The sequence below is a fragment of the Lithobates pipiens genome, unplaced genomic scaffold, assembly GCF_037356315.1.
Source record: "Lithobates pipiens isolate NorthernLeopardFrog02 unplaced genomic scaffold, aLitPip1_a1.2 Scaffold_18, whole genome shotgun sequence".
NCBI classification, from domain to species: Eukaryota; Metazoa; Chordata; class Amphibia; order Anura; family Ranidae; genus Lithobates; species Lithobates pipiens.
The window spans coordinates 403,855,862-403,875,173 of NW_027507758.1; the positions used below are offsets into that span (position 1 = coordinate 403,855,862).

At 43.9% G+C, this 19,312-nt stretch overlaps 1 protein-coding gene across 2 annotated transcripts in view; it reads right to left on the reverse strand.

The window, feature by feature from the left end:
* Positions 1-1,734: 1,734 nt before the first annotated feature.
* Positions 1,735-19,312, reverse strand: part of FXR1 (FMR1 autosomal homolog 1) — a 96,411-nt gene continuing 78,833 nt past the window's right edge. The window contains exons 15-17 of one of the 2 annotated variants that reach the window (XM_077487908.1): positions 13,044-13,124; positions 12,496-12,587; positions 1,735-2,291 (exon numbers count right to left, since the gene is read on the reverse strand). In XM_077487908.1, coding sequence (XP_077344034.1) covers positions 2,139-2,291; positions 12,496-12,587; positions 13,044-13,124 — 326 coding nt within the window. In that variant the 3' untranslated portion in view covers positions 1,735-2,138. The remainder of the gene's footprint in view (positions 2,292-12,495; positions 12,588-13,043; positions 13,125-19,312) is intronic. The other variant, XM_077487909.1, reaches the window with a different exon arrangement.

Sequence of the window (19,312 nt, forward strand, 5' to 3'; positions counted from 1 at the left end):
CTGATCATTTCTTTGCCAGTGGGCAAACATACAAAATCAGCAGGGGATCAAATATTTTTTTTCCTCATCACTGTAAGAGCTGAATGGAGGGAAGACTGGAAGAATGGAGGGGGACACACCCCCTTCACATAACACACAGGAAAAGGGCTGATGCTGTCAATCAGCTGGAGATCCCTCCCCCGTCACCATTTTTATCGGTGTCGGGAAAACTTGTCAGAAGTGATTCATGCTGATAGCAGAGGAACGAGGCAACAAGAAGAATTGACACTTAGTTCTCTTGAGACAAGTAAACACTATAGAAGGATATGCTTTGTTCATATTTCATGTCTGAAGTGTACAATCACTAAGCTTTTCTGAACCACAAATCACAAAAAAGCAAGAAAAGGAAAAGTCACAAAGCACTGATGAAAGATAAAAAGGCTGTATGCGGAAGTGTGAGAAATGAAAAAGAAGCAGACAAGATATGCTTGAAAAGTATGTGCTGGAAAGATGTTTATTTCTTGGATTTCTGTCCAGTTATGTATTTGGGCCCTCAGTATTTGTGGCCAACATCAGCAGAACCAAAAACCATGGTTAATTATGACACGTGATGTAAAATCAAGGAAATCTGTATAGTACAAAAAAGGAATCATAATTTGTCATTACTTCTTGCAAATTTTATCAAGTACTTAAAATCTCAAAACTGGTCAACTGTGATCACATTTTTTCAATCAGAGGTCATTATGTATACACACATTTTTAACCTTCCCTTTGCTGGATGTCTACGTAACTGAGGGGGTTAAAGCTGAACTCCTGGTAGGCAGCTAAATACACGATTAACATTCTGGAACAGATTTAACTGCCAAAGGAACAGTAATTTTCTGCAGCCTGTTTTGTGAGCCAGGCACCCCTACCAGGCAGCATAGCCAAGCCTTCGGAACAGCACTGCAGAAGATTTTGGCCAAGTACATACAACCAGCCTGCAGATTGTACATTAAAATAGCAGCACATTGAAGAGACCACACTGCGCATTTTTGTTAAAAGGTTCTCTGTCAGCAGAGAGACCAACAAGATCCTACTACTGGCCCTTCCATGCCCAAGCGCTCCTAGGCAGGGGATTAAAAGTGGCTTAAAAGAGGAAAAAAAGGCAAATACTAATTTTCTTTACACCTGTTGCATTCAAAAATACATTGACATTTTACACATAATTTTTTTAATATATATATATGCCTGGAGTTCAGCTTTAAGAATTTATCATATCATCCCCATAGGAAACTAGGCAGATAATCAAAAATGGAAGATCAAAGTTTATTTTTTTTTTTCTTTTACTACCTGCATACAAAAACATATTGCACATCAAACAACCAAAACAAAAATAAAAATACCATACTAAGGACTAACATATGCAGTTTTATACAGGAGAAACATTCTGGAAATTGATCTTTTCATCAGTAGTTAGGATTATACCTTTGTGGACATGACTACGTTCGGTTTAGTGTTTATAGCAATGTTTGATTTTTAAATACTGTACAGTTTAATAAATAAACCAAACAAAGCCCCAATGAAGAACAGTCACTGCCAATAGCTGCAGATGAGTATTTGTCTGTTCCAGTGGTCTGCAGTTTCCTCCATACAGCTTTTTTTTTTTAATAAAAAATAAAGAAAAAAAAAAAATAAACATGTATTAAAACGACCAGTTTCCAGACCTAACCAATGGAGAAGTTACAGTTCAGTGCAAAATACGTTTAGACTGCATTTTCTAGTTTTTCCTCAGGTGAAGAAGTGGTTGCATATTATTAAAAATGTAACAAAAGCAGCTAATGCTTTCAGAACAAATATTATGCAGGATCTCCCCAATTCAATGCTATATTTGAAAACAAAACATTTCCTTTAGCCAGCACTTTTTTTTTTTTTTTACTTTTTTTTTCTTTAATGTTTTGTATACTATCTCAAGGCACATCTGATGATGTATTTAGAACACAGTAGGTATCAACTTATGTTTAACATGTGTATCAGGATCCCTCCCCTTTCTTTATTCCAAATGGAGGAACTGAAAGTGTGGTGTAAAGACTGGCGATCCTTAATCTATCTTTGGCAAGCTTGTACAAGCACTATTGTAAAATGTAATGTAAAGGAACTGTAAACTAGGAAACTCCATTTTAGGACACCCCGTTCAGTATGGCTTCTTGGTTGCTTCCATCTTTTCTTTCTGGGGCTGGTGTCTGAGACTTTGAAGCACTGTCGCCAGAGGACCCTCGAGGGCCATTTGTAACCTTTTCTGCAGGACTGTGTTCTTCAATTACATCTTTTACCTGGAAAATTTAAAAAAACGTAATCAGAGCAAGCAAGAGAAGTAAAATTCAGGAATAAATAATTCTATGCATTAAGATAAAAAAAAAAAAAAAAAACTTGTGTGTAGCAGCAGCCCCCAACACTTACCCTGAGCCCCTTCTCTATCAAGTGATGTCTACGATTCCCTCGGCTGTCTGGGATGGGACACACCCCCCCGATTGGCTGGGGCACAGCCGTGGCGCCATGGGCTCCCACGGCTGTCAAAGTTAGTTAGACAATCAGGGGGGAGAGGGGGCAGGGCTGAATGGCAGATTTGTGTCTGAATGGACACACAGGGCTGCCACTGGGCTTGAGTGCCCACCATGGCAAGCTTCTGGTCTATGGGGGTACTCGTCAGGAGGGAGGGACGCCAAAAGAGGATCAGGGCTGCTCTGTGCAAAAATGAACTACACAGAGGAGGAGGTAAGCATAACATGTTTGTTATTTTATTTTATTTTTTAAAGGGAGACTTTACAATCACTTTAAAGCAGAACTAAACTCAACGATTCAAATTTTTTCAAAACCGTTACCTTCAAGAAATGTCTTCAATGATAACTGCTAGGCCTCACACATTGGGCTTAAAAAGACACAATTTTTACCGGTGTCTGGCGTGGGTTTATTTTTCCCCCATCCTCTAAAAGCACCTCTATGTTTGCTCATGTGTCCATGCACACAGAAGCAATAACAGGCTAAATGAAAAAAATAATAAAAATGCAAAAGGCATTCAGGTAGGCTAAGCAGATGCCCTGTGTACATGGGGCTGTACAGTTTACTTAAGAGCTAACGTAGGCACACTAGTAAGTGTCATGTCATCAAATGGCTTTTGTTATCGCTGATGATGTGCAGCACAATGACAATTGCCGCTCAAATAGAGGCTACAGTTTCCTTGGCTGGAAGAATTTAGCTCTACTTTAACTACAAGAGCATCTGGTGGAAAGAGATATTTCTTTCGCTTACTCCCATGAAGCTACTTCAGTATTAATTTCCCCTCTGTGAACCCAGCAGTGTGTATTAATGTGATTATTAAACGAGTGCTAAATATTAGGTCAGTTTTTTTTTGCAGGATAGAGCAACCAAACTGTGCCTCTTTCCTCTGTTGTGTCACAACCAAGTACAGTATCTCACCAAAGTGAGTACACCCCTCAAATTTTTGTAATTTTATTGCATCTTTTAATGTGACAACTTTGCTACAATGTAAAGTAGTGAGTGTACAGCTTGTATAACAGTGTAAATTTGCTGTCCCCTCAAAATAACTCACCACAGCCATTAATGTCTAAACTGCTGGCAAAAAAAGCAAGTACACCCCTAAATTAGAAATAAAAAGGCCAAGTTGGGCCCAATAAGCCATTTTCCCTCCCCGGTGTCATGTGATACAAGGTCCCAGGTGTGAATGGGGAGCAGGTGTGTTACATTTGGTGTTATCGCTCTCTCTCAAACAGGTCACTGGAAGTGCTACATGGCAAAAAAACTCAGAATCTGAAAAATGAAGAGTTTCTCTACATAAAGATGGCATAGGCTATAAGAAGATTGCCAAGACCCTGAAACTGAGCTGCAGCACGGTGGCCAAGACCATATAGTGGTTTAACAGGACAGGTTCCACTCCGAGCAGGCCTCGCCTTGGTCGACCAAAGAAGTTGAGTGCATGTGCTCAGTGTCATATCCAGAGGTTGTCTTTGGGAATTAGATGTATGAGTGCTGCCAGCATTGCTGCAGAGGTTGAAGGGGTGGGGGGGGATCAGCCTGTCAGTGCTCAGACCGTACACTGCATCAAATTGGTCTGCATGACTGTTGTGCCAGAAGGAAGGAAGATAACGCACAAGAAAGCCCGCAAACAGTTTGCTGAAGACAAGCAGACAAAGGACATGGAATACTGGAACCAGGTCCTGTGCTCTGATGAGGCCAAGATAAACTTATTTGATTCAGATAGTGTTAACTGTGTGGCGGCAACCAGGTGGGGAGTACAAGGGTGTCTTTTCTACAGTCAACCATGGCAGTTGGAGTGTCATGGTCTGGGGCTGCATTAGTGCTGCAGGCACAGGGGAGCTACAGTTCATTGAGGTAACCATGAATGCCAACATGTACTGTGACATACTGAAGCAGAGCATGATCCCCCTTCCCTTAGGAGACTGGGCCACAGGGCAGTATTCCAACATGATAATGACTCCAAACACACCCCCAAGACGACCACTGCCTTGCTGAAGAAGCTGAGGGTAAAAGGTGGTGGACTGGCCAAGCATGTCTCCAGAAACTATTGAGCATCTGTGGGGCATCCTCAAATGGAAGGTGGAGGAGCTCAAAGTCTCTAACATCCACCAGCTCCGTGACGTCATCATGGAGGAGTGGAAGAGGAATCCAGTAGCAACCTGTGAAGCTCTGGTGAACTCCATGCCCAAGCGGGTTAGGGCAGTGCTGGAAAATAATGGTGGCGACACAATTTGACTTTTTGCCAGTGGTTTAGACATTAATAGCTGTGTGTGAAGTTATTTTGAAGGGATAGCAAATTTACACTGTTATACAAGTTGTACTCTCACTACTTTACATTGTAGCAAAGTATAATTTCTTCAGTGTCGTCACACCAAAAGATATAATATTTTTATAAAAATGTGAGGGGTGTACTACTCACTTTTGTGAGATACTGTACTTTGTGATGAAATTCAACTGCTCAGGATTTTAAAGAGGAATTTTGACTTTCCTGTAAAACACAGGCCAAGAATACAAAAAAGTCCCAGTATAGAACACCAGGAAGGCATAGGGGTTACTTTTGGTAACAAAAATATCATACTAGACAAGAAGTCCACTCCCTATATAACCTCTCCCACTAATGGGAGTGCTTCAGTTGTTGTAGCAAAGCAATATACGTGTATTAGAAGAGGGGAGGGACCTCTGTGTCCTGTGATGTACTCCAAAAAAAGGATTTTACACGTAAGCCATTATAAAAATCCTATTTTCTTTATCGTACTTCACGGGACACAAAGCCATAGTAGTTACTATGTGGGATGTCCCAGGGCAATGCCAACTGAGGGGAGAGAGACACAAACAAAAGTAGGGCACCATGAGACTAGAAGACTTATACTGCTGCTTGCAACACATTTCGCCCAAAGGTAATATATCACGCCTTTTTACATCCACCTGATAGAATCTGGTAAATGTATGGACTGAAGACCAAGTTGTGGCCTTGCAGATTTGAGCCATGGAGGCTTGGTGATGCACTGCCCACGAAGCACTAACAGCCCTAGTGGAGTGTGCGCTTTGATTTGAGCAGGTGGAATCTTCCTCTTCAAACTATAAGCTTGAACAATTACTTGCCGAATCCATTTAGAAATAGTAGATATCGATGCTGCCTGTCCTCTTTCAGGACCTTCAGGCAACACAAACAAAACATCAGTTCTTCGAATCTGAGCAGTCGCCTTCAAGTAGACTGACTGCTCTCACCACATAGAATAATATCCTGGTTTAAATAAAAACCTGACACTACCTTCGGTAGAAAATTAGGATGAGGACGTGAATTATATATATATATATATATATATATATATATATATATATATATATATATATATATATATATATATGTTTCTGCAACGCCAACAGAACTAAATTCAAGTCCCAAGAGTTCAGAGGTGACCTAACTGGAGGATTAAGCTGCGTTACCCCCTGAATAAAACTACAAACCAAAGAATGCGAAGCAAGAGGTCATTGAAACAATACCGATAAGGCCGAGACCTGGCCTTTGATAGTACTCAAGGCCAGCTTCATCTCTAACCCCATCTGCAAAAAGTCAAGGATTCTACATACTTCCTGAGGTGCCAACCCCTGGATTCACACCAGGAGACATATACCTTCCAGATTCTATAATATATGATTTCCTTGCATTAATCAAGGTAGATACCACAGAACCTGAAAGCCCATGCGTATTCAGAATGCGGGCCTCAATAGGCAAACGGTTAAATTTAGCGTTTGTAAGGTAGAGTGGAATACCGGACCTTGAGAGAAGGTCTGGATGTGGTGGTCGGGTCCATGGTTCCCCTTCCGCCATTCTCATGTCTGCATAACAGGTTCTTCTGGGCCACAAGAACTGAGGCTCCGGCACACCCTTGGAGGCAGACACATTGGGAAAGCTAGCGCTTGGACCTTCTTGTTCCAAGCCGATAGGATACCACTTTGCAGCAGGCTCGAATGAAACTGAGCATAAGGAACAGCCTCGAACAAAGTCACTATCTTTCCCAACAACCTCATGCAGTCGAATGGAAGGATTCTTATTTGCCTCGACCACCTGAATCAGTTCCTTTATGGCACTGATCTTTGCCTGGGGAAAGAATACCCTTTTTTGGGCTGTATCTATAACCAGACCCAAGTATTCTAATCTCCTTGATGGTTTTAAGGAGGATTTCTCTAGGATGAGAATCCAACCTAGGCATTCAAGGTAGTTGACTGTGATCATACTTTGGTCTAAGCGGGCTACCGGCTGGTCTATCAAGACTAGATTGTCTAGGTACGCTATAATCATTATACCTTGGGCCCTTAATCTGGCCAGAGGAGGGACCAGGACCTTTGTAAACACTCGAGCTGCTAACTGAAAATTAAGATTTTCTACCTCGAAGCGTAGATATTTCTGGCCAGTGGGGAAATTCAGCGCATTGAGGTATGCATCCTTGATGTCGATTGACGCCAGAAGTTCTCCTCCTTGTAGGATGGAGACTACTGATTGGATTGAGTCCATACGGAAACAGCAGATATTCAGGAACCGGTTTAGATCTTTGAGATCCAGAATGGGTCTGACATCTCCATTTGGTTTTGGCACTGTGTTAAGGTTTGAATAATAAAACCCAAATCCCTGCTCTTGCATGGGGACCACCGTCTATACACTTCTCAGTGTTGACCTTTAGGCATGACATTTACTTTTTAAAAAGGGAGACAATTCAAAAGAGCATTTAAAATTCCTTAGACATCTCCACTTGCCTTTCCCACTGCAGGGATTCTGTGGTAAAACCAACAGACCCAATCTTCACACCTCACGGTGGGCTCCGTTTAACTTCAGGAATCAGGGCCTCTATCAGGGGACCACACTCTTGGACCCAAAAAGCACCCTGCCAGGAAAACTTTATGGCTGAAAAAAAACCAAAGCACTGAATCCTGGGGATCAGCTCTCTAAAAAGAGAAGCGTTAAGGGCTAAACCTTGTTTCTTCCACCACGAGAGTACCATTCAATTCAGCCTGAAAAGACCCTTTGAATGGATCCAATTGCATAGCCAACCCCAGCAAGGAATATTCCAGTCGAGCACAGCGCATCTTTTACACGTGACCAACACCTAAGACACTGGCGAAAAAAAACTGGAGGTACTCCCAGTAGTGGGAGGAGTTAAATAGGGAGTGGTCTTCTTGTCCTAGGGTGTGCCAGTGTCCATCACCTGAAGGTAGCCTATAACCCACATAGTAACTACTATTGGCTCTGTGTTCCATGATGCACAATAAAAGAAAAAAAAAAAGGTGCAAGTGTTGAGGGCTCTTCACCTGTGTAAACTATGTGCTCCACTGCCACACAGGTGCTTCCAAAACACGAAAAACAGCAATGAATTGAAAGTAGCACTCCCTCAAACTATGTGCTACAGTTCAAGGCAATTCACCCTTTTCAACTATGTACTCAATCGTTCTATAGGTAGGATTGTTGTCCTAAAAGCCGGTTTGATCTGCATTCATTTATAGATCCACCTGCAAGGTGAGCGAGCATTTTAGCTGGTGGAAGCACAACATTTATAACGGTGAAGGGCACTAAACAGCAACACGTTTTAATTGGAGCATAGCTTATGGGGGATTGCTACTTTCCGTTTTTTTTCACTTTTTGGATTTTTTTATGTCATTAAGTGTATAAGGGGATTATGTTGTATGAATATGATTTTGATGATAATAGAGATTTTCTATGTTTAACCAATTCAATACAGGGCACTTAAACACCTTCCTGCCCAGACCAATTTTGAGCTTTCAGCGCTGTCGCACTTTGAATGACAATTGCGCGGTCATGCTACACTGTACCCAAATGAAATTTTTATCAAAATTTTCCCACAAATAGAGCTTTCTTTTGGTGGTATTTGATAGAGGTCGACCGATATATCGGCCGATATTTGCCGTTTTTTAAATAATCGGCATCGGCCGATTGTGCTGATAAAAAGCCGATTTAGAACTACAGATTTAGAACTACAGCGGGACTTTGAGATGACTTCTGTATAGAAGTCAGTGCAAGTTGACTGAGTCATCATAGAAACGTCTTTCCTCCTCTCTGGGCAGCCTGCCAAGAAAAGAACAAAATGATACAATGTTTACACTTGAATGAATGAAGTCATCTCAGTGTGTAGAGTTCTCAGTTTAACCATTTAAAGACTAAATCTTTTCTGGCACTTGTTGCTTACAAGTAAAAATCCTGTATTTTCTGCCAGAAAATCACTTAGACCCCCCAAAAATGATATATATTTTTTTAGCAGAGATCCTAGGGAATAAAATAGCGGTTGTTGCAATATTTTATGTCACACGGCATTTGCACAGAGGTCTTTCAAATGCATTTTTTTGGGAAAAAAATACACCATTTAAAAAATAAAAAAATAAAAACAGTAAAGTTAGCCCATTTTTTTTTTTTTGTCCAAAAGTTTTGACTACCTGTTTTTATTTAATATATAGTTTTTTTTTTTTTTTTATCTAAATCATACATACAAGTAAACTGATTGGAGGTTTGTTTTGTTTAATAAATGTTTAAATGTAAGAAATTTTCTGTATCACTTATGAAGACTGCTTTCACACTGGAGCGGGCAGGCGTTGATGGTAAAACGCAAGTTTTAGCGGCTCTTTACCATCATTTTAGCGGTGCTATTTGGCTGCTAGTGGGGCACATATAACCCAGCTAGCGGCCAAGGAAGAGGTTAAATGCGCCCATGAAGCACCGCTGCCAAATCGCATTGCATGCGCTTCGGCAGTGGTGCCCATTCATATCAATGGGCAGGAGTGGTGGAGGAGTGGTATACACCACTCCAAACGTGCTGCTTGCAGGACTTTTTTTTTTTAAAGATCCTGCCAGCGCATCGCCTCAGTGTCAAAGCACTCCGTCTTTCACGCAGACTGCAGGGGAGCCATTTTGCAGGCACTTTACAGGCGCTATTTTTAGCCCAAAAGCACCTGAAAAACGCCCCAGTGGGAAAGGTGCGATAGATCAAGGGGGATTAAAAATAAATAAAATCGACCTAACATATCGGCCCAAAAAAAAAAAAAATAAAAAAAAAAAAAATAAAAAAATAAAAAAAAAATCGGCATCATATATCGGCCGCCATTTCTAAATATCGGCATCGGCCAGAGAAAAACCCATATCGGTCGACCTCTAGTATTTGATCCCCTCTACAGTTTTTATTTTTTGCTAAACAAATAAAATGATCAGCACAGACCCCCCCCTGTCAGAGGAGCAGCCGATCGGCTCTCCTCTACTCGCGTCTGACATTTACACTGATCAGCCGTGATTGGACACGGCTGATCACGTGGTAAAGAGTCTCCGTCTGAGACTCTTTACCGAGATCATAGTTGCAGGGTGTCAGACTGACACCCCGCAACAACGATCGCCGCGATGTGCGCCCAGCGGCTCAAAATCCTGATCATGTCATATGATGTCCGGTCAGGATTTTGAAACCACTTTGCAGCCGTCATTTACCTATAGGGCGGGCGGCAAGTGGTTAAGCACCTATGATTATGTTCACACAATACCAGAGGTTGGTCATATAATTAGGCAATCTGTTTTAAGCAGCGTAAATACACACCTTTATTCAATCAGGCTTTACACAGCTGTGTTAGAGGGTTGATGAAATGCTCAGGAAACTGGTGAAATGGGCATTTAATAGCGCAGGAGGAGAATGCAAGCTATAGCAATTTAGATTTCCTATTGATCTCCTGTCGGGTGGACTTTGAAGCAGGGTGTCCTTGAGGACAGAATAAAATAGGAATCAGTCTGTCTAATCAATCTGTAGGATTGAGGTAGACCAACTGAATAAGTCTACACAAATTTCCCTTGAATACCACCTTGGGAAGAAAGGATGGTTTTGATCTTAAAAACTTTGTCTTTGCAAAGTACGAGAACGGCTCCTTTACAGATGAAAGATGTCAACTCAAAGACATGTCTGGCAGACAGGATAGCAACCAAAATGTCTACTTTGCAGGAGAGGTTATATAAGGGAATATCCCTGATGGGTTCAAACAGTGGTGGCTGCAGGGCAGAGATAACCAAACAGATCGAAATAAAGCACAGGGGGCTTAATGAAAGATACACATTCCATTTTTCCACTGATGGAATGTGGACTGTTGGCGGATACACTAGCCAATTTGTTTTTTTTACATTAGACTAAAACCAATAGTGACAAAATACTTGCTTCCAAATTCTTAGACCATGATGATTGGACATGTTCCAGTCCTCGGTCATCTCTGCGATTAGCCGACAGAATCGCCAGCTTCAGTTCTGGGCTCCCCCCAGTGGGATGGCAGGAGGGGACCTACTTCTGCCACCTGTAAAAGCAATACAGCGGCTAATAAGCCACTACACCAATATGATGCCTGTAGCTGCCAGCATCATCTCGGTATTATCCCTTTAACCTGGAAATGTTGGAGGCTGAAGTGGTTAATGTATCTAAAGATTAGCTTACAACTCCCCAGACATCTTAAGACTAGGTTTCCACTATTTCGACCCAAAGTGGCACGATTAACATTGCGACTTTGCAATGCAACGTCATGTGACCTGTGAGAACAAGTCGGAGCAAAGTAGTGCAAAAACCTTTTTGGAGGCGCTGCAACTTGAGTCGCAACAGTTAGAACGGAGACCATTGAAATTCGTAGACTTTGACCTGTTACGTGACTTCACGTGTCAAGTCGCACAACTCACAGTAGTGTAAACAGGGCCTTAAATATTTTCCTTTCTAGAGCCTGCAAACACATACAATACGGAGACAACAAAAATTCATATTGCTTCTTCCCAAGTAACAGTGAGAGGTTGGGCAAGATCTGTGTTGGGCTGCATTTACATTATAGCGTTTGCTGAAAGCCTGTAAAATCATGCACGCATATATGTCTTTGGGCACTGTCGATCCATATGCATAGAGCAGCCCACTGCAAGCAAGCTCATGGGTTTACCTGCAGCTTTTTATTTTTTTTATTTGTACAAAAAACACGCATCTGTTCTGCTGCAAGTGTGACAAGTGGTTTTTGCATGTTCACAAAATCCTATATTGTGAATACAGCCTTACCGTGCGGTATAAGCGATCCAGACAGAAGTGGGAGTGAGTACTTGTCAAAACCAGGTACCCACTTCCCCACCTGATAAAAAGGGCAAATGTTAATGAGGTGTGGGGGAGGTTGCCTTAAAGCCAAATTTCCCCTTCTGGGTGAAGTTTCGCTTTAAATTGGTAGTAAACCGCTCACCGGTGAGAGGGCTTACATCTTCGCCCGACCTTTCTTCCGGGATTGCGGGCTAGCCGGCGAGGCGAGGGACCGGAGCCATGATGTCACGCGCGGGAGCCCTCGGTTCCGGCAAGAAGCTCTGAGGGTTGGACCTGAGTGCACATGCCGCTGACGTCACCGGCTACATGCAGGGTGAATATCTCCTAAACGGTGCACGTTTAAGAGATAGTCATTTTACCTACATGACGGCTAAGCAAGCTTTACAACCACTTTACAGCAGAAAATACACAGCACTGAAAGTAAATTGCTTATGTCTTACAGCATGTGATATTCCGACACTTGAAAGCAACCATAAAAAGGCATACAAGTGGTTGACTAAATATTTCAAAGGTTAGGTAGATGTCTGTAGAAATAAATTTAGAATGTTCCATTCACAAAGAAAAAGTATCCACCCGTTGATGATAGAAGTCAATCCAGGCAAACAAAAGCACATGTGCATAAGAGATCTCACCCAAAATACAAAGTGCCGGCTGTAACTGTCATTGGGGCAGTGGTTCACAGATAACACTAGAGAAGAGGGGGAAGTTGGAAAACCTCATGCAGATACCAGTCCCCCCCTATTCATCCACAGCCTTGCTCGGAGGGTAAGGCCTAGCCTGATTGCCTGAATTGACTTATAGCAACTAATTGCAAATGACTTCAGAATTCCGCGACTTGCCAGTAGTTGATCTCTAAAATGCATTCTTCACAGCAAGTTACACAGCCTACCTTTTCTTTTTTGCCCTTAGCCAATGCTTCTTTCGGGAGGTTTCTCTGTCGGCTCTGTGACTCAGCTCTGGAGATATAGTCTGCCACTGTAACTGTAAAGCAATTACAGTTTATAATATGTGTAAAAACAAAAAAAGTTAAACATTTAACTAACCAAGTATAATAAAAGTGACCACAGGCAAACAAACTGCACTAAAAATATCAGTACATTTAATAATGTGCAGGTTATGAGCAATCTATAAAAAACACACACATACGCATAATAGATTTGACTTACTTCATTTGTACTATTATCATGATATTAGTACTGTCCAATATAAAAACATACTGCAAAGCAGAGTGGTAACTAAGACAGAAATTTAAGTAATTCCACTTGTGAGTGGTAACAATTTTTAGTAATTAGGTCAGGAATTACAAGTTACTAATAAGGTTTTATTTTCATACAGCATGTTAAACTGTCCACTGCCACTTATTGCACAAATACCCGATGTAATAGCAGTGCATTTTCATGCAGATTAGTTACCAATGATTCCACCCACTTCAGTTACCTGGCTGTCTATCTTCTGACTGACCCCTGAAGCGACGCCTGCGGCTACGATTGCGTCGCTGGGGTTTTTGTTCACTATCATCTGCAACAGTAAAGTGCATCAAAAAACTTTACTATTTTTTTTAATAAAAAGTCAAATCCTCGGTCATAAGCAATTCATGAATAAAACACTCCAAAGTACAAAACACACTTGCCATTTTGTCATGCTTTACAGAAAGAACTAAAATGGATTAGCATGCATTACTCTAGGGTTCACATATATGCGCGTGTACACGTAAATTACACACATTCCCACAGCCACATACAAAATGTGGCACTGCATGTAGAAGTGCACTGAATGGAAATTTTGATGCTGAAACCGAAAATAAGTTTTTTAAAATATTTTTGTTTTGTTTTAATATCAATTTAAATGAATATATGTCGGCCATTATTGGTACCTTTTAGTGCAAGGAAAACTTATCACTTTAAATTCTAAGTATGTATTCACACTGGTCTGTTGCGCTTCCATTGTGTTAAAAATCCAGCTTTCTGCATTTGTGATCAGAAAAAAAACCCTAGTTAGACTTACCGGTAACGGTATTTCTACCAGTCTTTCAGGACAGCACCTGGAGAGAGCGCAGCTCCACCCACTTTCCCAGGAAACACTGCAGATCACTTTAAAGACCGGACACTTCCACCATGGCCTCAGTTGTTCACAGAGTACCTCCAGCCATGCTGAAATTAAATAAGCAGAACAATAACACCACATTTTTCAAATACAATCTAGGGTGGGTCATCGGCGCTGTCCTGAAAGACTCGTAGAAATACCATTACCGGTAAGTCTAACTAAGGTTTTCTCCCTTCGTCTTTCAGGACAGCACCTGGAGATAAGGGAGTACTTACTCTAGGGTGGGACCACCGCCTGCAGAACCTTTCTGCCAAACACTTGGTCTGAAGCTGAAAGCAGGTCCAACCTGTAGTGGCAGGTGAAGGTGGAGAAGCTTGTCCACGTAGCCGCTTTACAGATTCGATTCGGAGAGGCCCCTGCTCTTTTCGCCCAGGATGTTGCTACTGCCCGAGTGGAATGGGCGACAACCCCTGCGGGGGGGGCTCTACTCCGGATGCACTATAGGCTTCCCTAATAGCCATTCGTAGCCACCTAGCTATAGTATTTTTGGACGCACTATAGCCCTTCCGTGGTCCTGAGAATGCGATGAAAAGAGTTTGACTTCCTAAACTCACTTGTGATCTCTGCAATAGGCACCTTCTTACATCTAGGCTATGAAAAGATTGCTCTTTAGCGTTCGAAGGTGAAGGACAAAAGGTAGGTTTCCTGTGTCCTATGGAAGGCTGTTGAGACCTTTGGTAGGAAGCCCGGGTCAGTTTTAAGAACCACCCGGTCTAGGAATATGTAACAGAAAGGCTCCACTATTGATAAGGCTTGTAATTTGCTTACTCTTCTAGCAGATGTAATAGCCACTAAAAGGACTAACTTAAGCGACCACAACCTAATAGTCGCTGCTACTGGGGGTTCAAAAGGTTCCTTGGTCAATGCCTGTAGAACCAAGGACAGGTCCCATTTAGGGAAAAACTTAAATGGTACAGGCCTAGCTCTGGCCAATGCTTTAAAAAATCTAATAAGCAGTTCTTGAGATAATCGTCTCTCAAGGAAAACCGATAAAGCAGCCACCTGTGTCTTCAGAGTACTGGCTGCCAACCCTAGTTCCATGCACTCATGGAGAAATTCAAGAACCGAAAGAAGCTCCTGGGGAGGGAATTCCTTTGATAGGCACCAGGAGTTAAAATGTTTCCACGTTTTAAAATAAATTGACCTAGTAGTATCTTTTCTACTTCCTAAGAGGGTTGTGACGAGCTTATCAGATAACCCTTTTCTCTTTAAAATTTGCTCCTCAGTAACCACCCGGTTAAGTTGAGTTGCCCGATGTTCGGATGCTGAAGAGGTCCCTGGGTTAGGAGAGCCCTTCGAAGCGGAAGAACCCAGTGGGATCCCACCGCCATCCTCTGTATGGTAGCGAACCATGACCTTTTGGGCCAGAAGGGGGCCACTAAAATCAGACTTGTGGATTCCCCCTGCAATTTCTTTAGAACCAAAGGGATCATTTGAAAAGGGGGGAAAGCGTAGCACAGGCGGAAATCCCACGGGTGTGCTAGGGCATCCAGCCCCCTTGCCTGATCTTGCCTGTTTAAAGAGAAGAAGGCCCTCACTTTGGTGTTGCTCCGTGACGCAAATAGATCTGAGGCAGACCCCATCTCACTGTCAGATCCTGAAAAACTTTGGGGGTTCAGACTCCATTCTGATTCCCAAACTTTTTCCCTGCTCAGAAAATCCGCTACAACATTCAGGTCCCCTTTGAGGTGTACTGCTGATTTGGACCTCAGGTTTCCTTCTGCCCATGACAGAATCTGGCTGGCCAAGGATAGCAGCACCCTGCTCCTTGTGCTCCCCTGCCTTGTTATATAGGATACAGCTGTGGCATTGTCGGATAAGATCTGGATATGGAAACCTTGAACCAGCTCCTTGAAGGCCCATAATCCGAGCAGGATGGCCCTGAGTTCCCTCCAATTGGAGGATCTCCTGGACTCCCTGACTGTCCAGCTTCCCTGGGCCATCTGCCCTTCCAGGTGGGCACCCCACCCCCAGGAGCTTGCGTCTGTAGTCAGCCTCCGGTCTACCGGAAAACACCAAAGTAGACCCCTGTCTAGATTTGAGTGATTCCTCCACCACCAGAGCTTTCTCTGGACCCGAGGGGGCATCCTGAATTGTTTCTCCAGGGACTCCCCGTAGGACCAATTCGTCAATATTGCCTGTTGGAGCTCCCTTGCATGCAGGCGTGCCCACTGTACTGCAGGAATGGATGCTGTGAGGAGGCCCAAAACAGACATGGCTGCCCTGACAGAAATAGGCACGTTTGTCTGGGTCCTCTTCACAGCACTCTGAACTTTTTCTATTTTCTCTACTGGGAGAAAAATCTTTTCCTGTCTGGAGTCGATGGTGTACCCCAGGAACTTTATCGACTGGGATGCAATCATGCTTGATTTTTCCCTGTTTATCAGCCACCCGAGACCCTCTAAGTGTCTTACTGTCCTCCCCAGGTCTTTTTCCAATAGATGTTTAGTATTGGCAAAAATTAAAAGGTCGTCCAAGTATGGAACAATTGATATACCTTCTACCCTGAGGGGGGCTAGGGCCTCTGCTACAATCTTTGTAAATATCCTCGGGGATGAGGATAGACCGAACGGGAGAGCTCTGAACTGGAGATGTATCACCGAGCCTCCCGTCCTGAGCGCAAACCTCAGATATTTCTGTGAAGCTATGGCCATGGGCACATGGAGATATGCATCTCTTAAGTCTATGGATGCCATAAAACAGTTTGGCATCAGAAGACTTCACCGAGAAGATTGTATCCATCCTGAATCTTTTGTATTTGATCGATTTGTTTAAAATCTTCAGATTCAGGATCAATCTGAATTTGCCCGATTGTTTCCTTACGAGGAAAATGTGTGAGTAACAGCCCAGCCCCATCTCCTTGGGGGGAACGTACATCATCACCTTTTGCTGCATCAGTTCCTGCAGAATATAGAGATCATGGCTACAGATTATTCTGAGTCCTGAGGAGCCTGGGTTACATAAAACCGAGCGGGAGGGGGATGAGCGAATTCCAGCCTGTAACCCTCTATTGTTTTGAGGATGAACAGACTGTCTGTCACTGACTTCCACTGCGGAAGAAAGGCCTGTAACCTTGCTCCCACAGCTGGAAGACCGTCACTGGCTTTTTGGGTTCGGGGTAGGGGGGCGGAATAACACTCCCGACTTGCCCCTTCCCCTCCTCTGAGGCTTCCAGGGCCTCCTATATCCTGCCTCTTTGGTCTCTGAGGTTTTTCGAAAAGCACGAAAATTTTCAGTGCTCTGGGGAATCACCTTCTTTTTAACAGGAAAACCCTTCTTCTTGTCAGCCGTTCTGTCCAGAATGGCTTCAAGGTCAGGGCCGAACACCAAATCTCCCTCGAACGGAAGACTGCATAATTTGGCTTTTGAGGCAGTATCCCCTGTCCATGTCTTCACCCATAAGGCCCTACGGGCTGAGATTATCAGGGCTGAGGACCTGGTGGACATCTTAATTGACTCCGCCGAGGCATCCGCCATATACCCCACTGCTTTTAAGAGAACAGGCAAGGTATCAAGCAGGTCCTTTCTAGGTGTTCCTGCCTAAATATGGTCTTTTAACTGTTCTAGCCAGTGCTCCAAATTTCTGGCTACTACAGTTGAAGCCATTGCTGGCTTGAGGTTTGCCAATGTTGAGTCCCAGGCCTTCCTTAGGAGGGAATCAGCTCTTTTGTCCATAGGATCCTTGAGGATACCCATGTCCTCAAACGCAAGATCCGTATTCCTTGAGACCTGGGAAAAGGCTGCGTCGAGCTTAGGTTTCTTGTTCCACACCTGCGAGCTATCCTCCTCAAAGGGAAACCTGCGTTTGAGGGACCTGGAAAAGAAAGGAGGCCTCTCAGGGTCTCTCCATTCCTTTTTGACAGTTTCGGATAGAAACTTATGCACCGGGAAAACTCTGCGTTTCACCTCGCCCAAACCCTCAAACATTTTGTCATGTAGTGACAGTTGGGCCTTATCCTCTGTGATATTTAGAGTAGTGTGGATATTTTTAAGCAGGTCATCCACCTCCTCTAAGGATAATTTATACCGGGATGAAGAAGCAGAAGCCTCCTTTACTTCCTCTGCCTCCTCCTCTGAAACCGAGGACGTACCGTGTTCCTCCTCCTCCGAGTCACTGCCCCCCCGGATGCAGATGCTGGAGAGTGAGAACGGGACGCTGAGCCACTACCTGCAGCTGGGCGTCTGTCTAAATAAGACCGGAAAGATTCAAAGGTATCTGACAATTCTTTCCTGAATTAACTTAGTAGCTCTCCCTGCTGAGACGCAGGGGTATTGGAAGCTGCTTTTTTGACCAAGTCGCTTATGCAGGACCTGCATAACACCTTAGTCCAAGAATCTTAGTACGTTTCTACATGATGAGCACCTCCTCTTGTTGGGAGGGGACACATGTTTGGTCTTTTCTTTCGCTTTCTGAAATATACCAAGGAAAAAACCCCAAACCTGAGTTACAATACACATAAAATAGAAAAAAGATGATATGCTGCCAAATAGAACAGATTAACCATTTTCACATTCTATTTGCTCTTCAGCCAGTGAATCCCCCCACAGACTCACTAAACAACCATTGAAAGCATTATTCCTAAATAGCATCATAGGAAAACAATGCTGCAGGCTTCCCCATGCAAGGAAGGGAGAAAACAAACAATCAAGGCTCAAACAGTAATGACAGAGACCACTGCCCCTGCTTACCTGAGCCTGGCTGACAATCGTGGCTCCTGCTCCTGCCACCACCGATTGATCCTCCTCCATCGTTCAGCAAGGATCAATGGCGTCTGGGCGCTTTTATCTGTTTAAATTCCACGCCAATCCCGGAATTGATGTCAGCCGAAGAGACCGCCCCCTCTCCCTGCGTTGCAGCGGCCGGAACCGGAAGCCGCGTCGCACCGTCGGAAGTCCCGCCACCGGCCGGAAATGACGCACTCGTCATCCGGGCCCGGAAGGCATGAGCCTGAACGAACGGCGCGAGATAAGAATCTCGGCCGTGTCCGCAGACCCAGCCGCCGGTCTAGAGGAGGGAGGAACCTCCACGGCCTGACCCCCCTGGGTATGAAGGAGAGCGGACACCGGTGCGACCCCCGCACGTGAAGGGAGGAAGCTGGGCCAGGTCTGTCCAAACAGCAAACAACGGTATGCCTCCAACTCTCCCCACCTGGAGAGAGCGCAGCACCCCTTGGTTCCCTGCAGCGCTTCCACCATGGCCGGAGGAAACACTACAACTGAGGCCATGGTGGAAGTGTCCGGTCTTTAAAGTGATCTGCAGTGTTTCCTGGAGCTGCGCTCTCTCCAGGCGCTGTCCTGAAAGAGGAAGGGAGGAAAGGCACCTCCCAGTTTAACCACTTGCCGACCGGCTCCTGTACATATACGTCGGCACTTTGAAGATGGATATCTCGGTAATGGCAGCAGCTGCTGCCACAACAGAGATAGCCATCTTTTCAGGAGATGGTCTTATTCACAATAATGGTGGTCTCTGCAGCCGCTTATCAGAGCCGTCCGGGATCTGTCTGTGCACGGGTATAGAGACGAGTGAGGGGAAGATGGCCCCCACCTGTCTCCATACCAAGCAAGGTCAAAATGTCACTTCTGTCCATAGCTCTTAAAAAGGC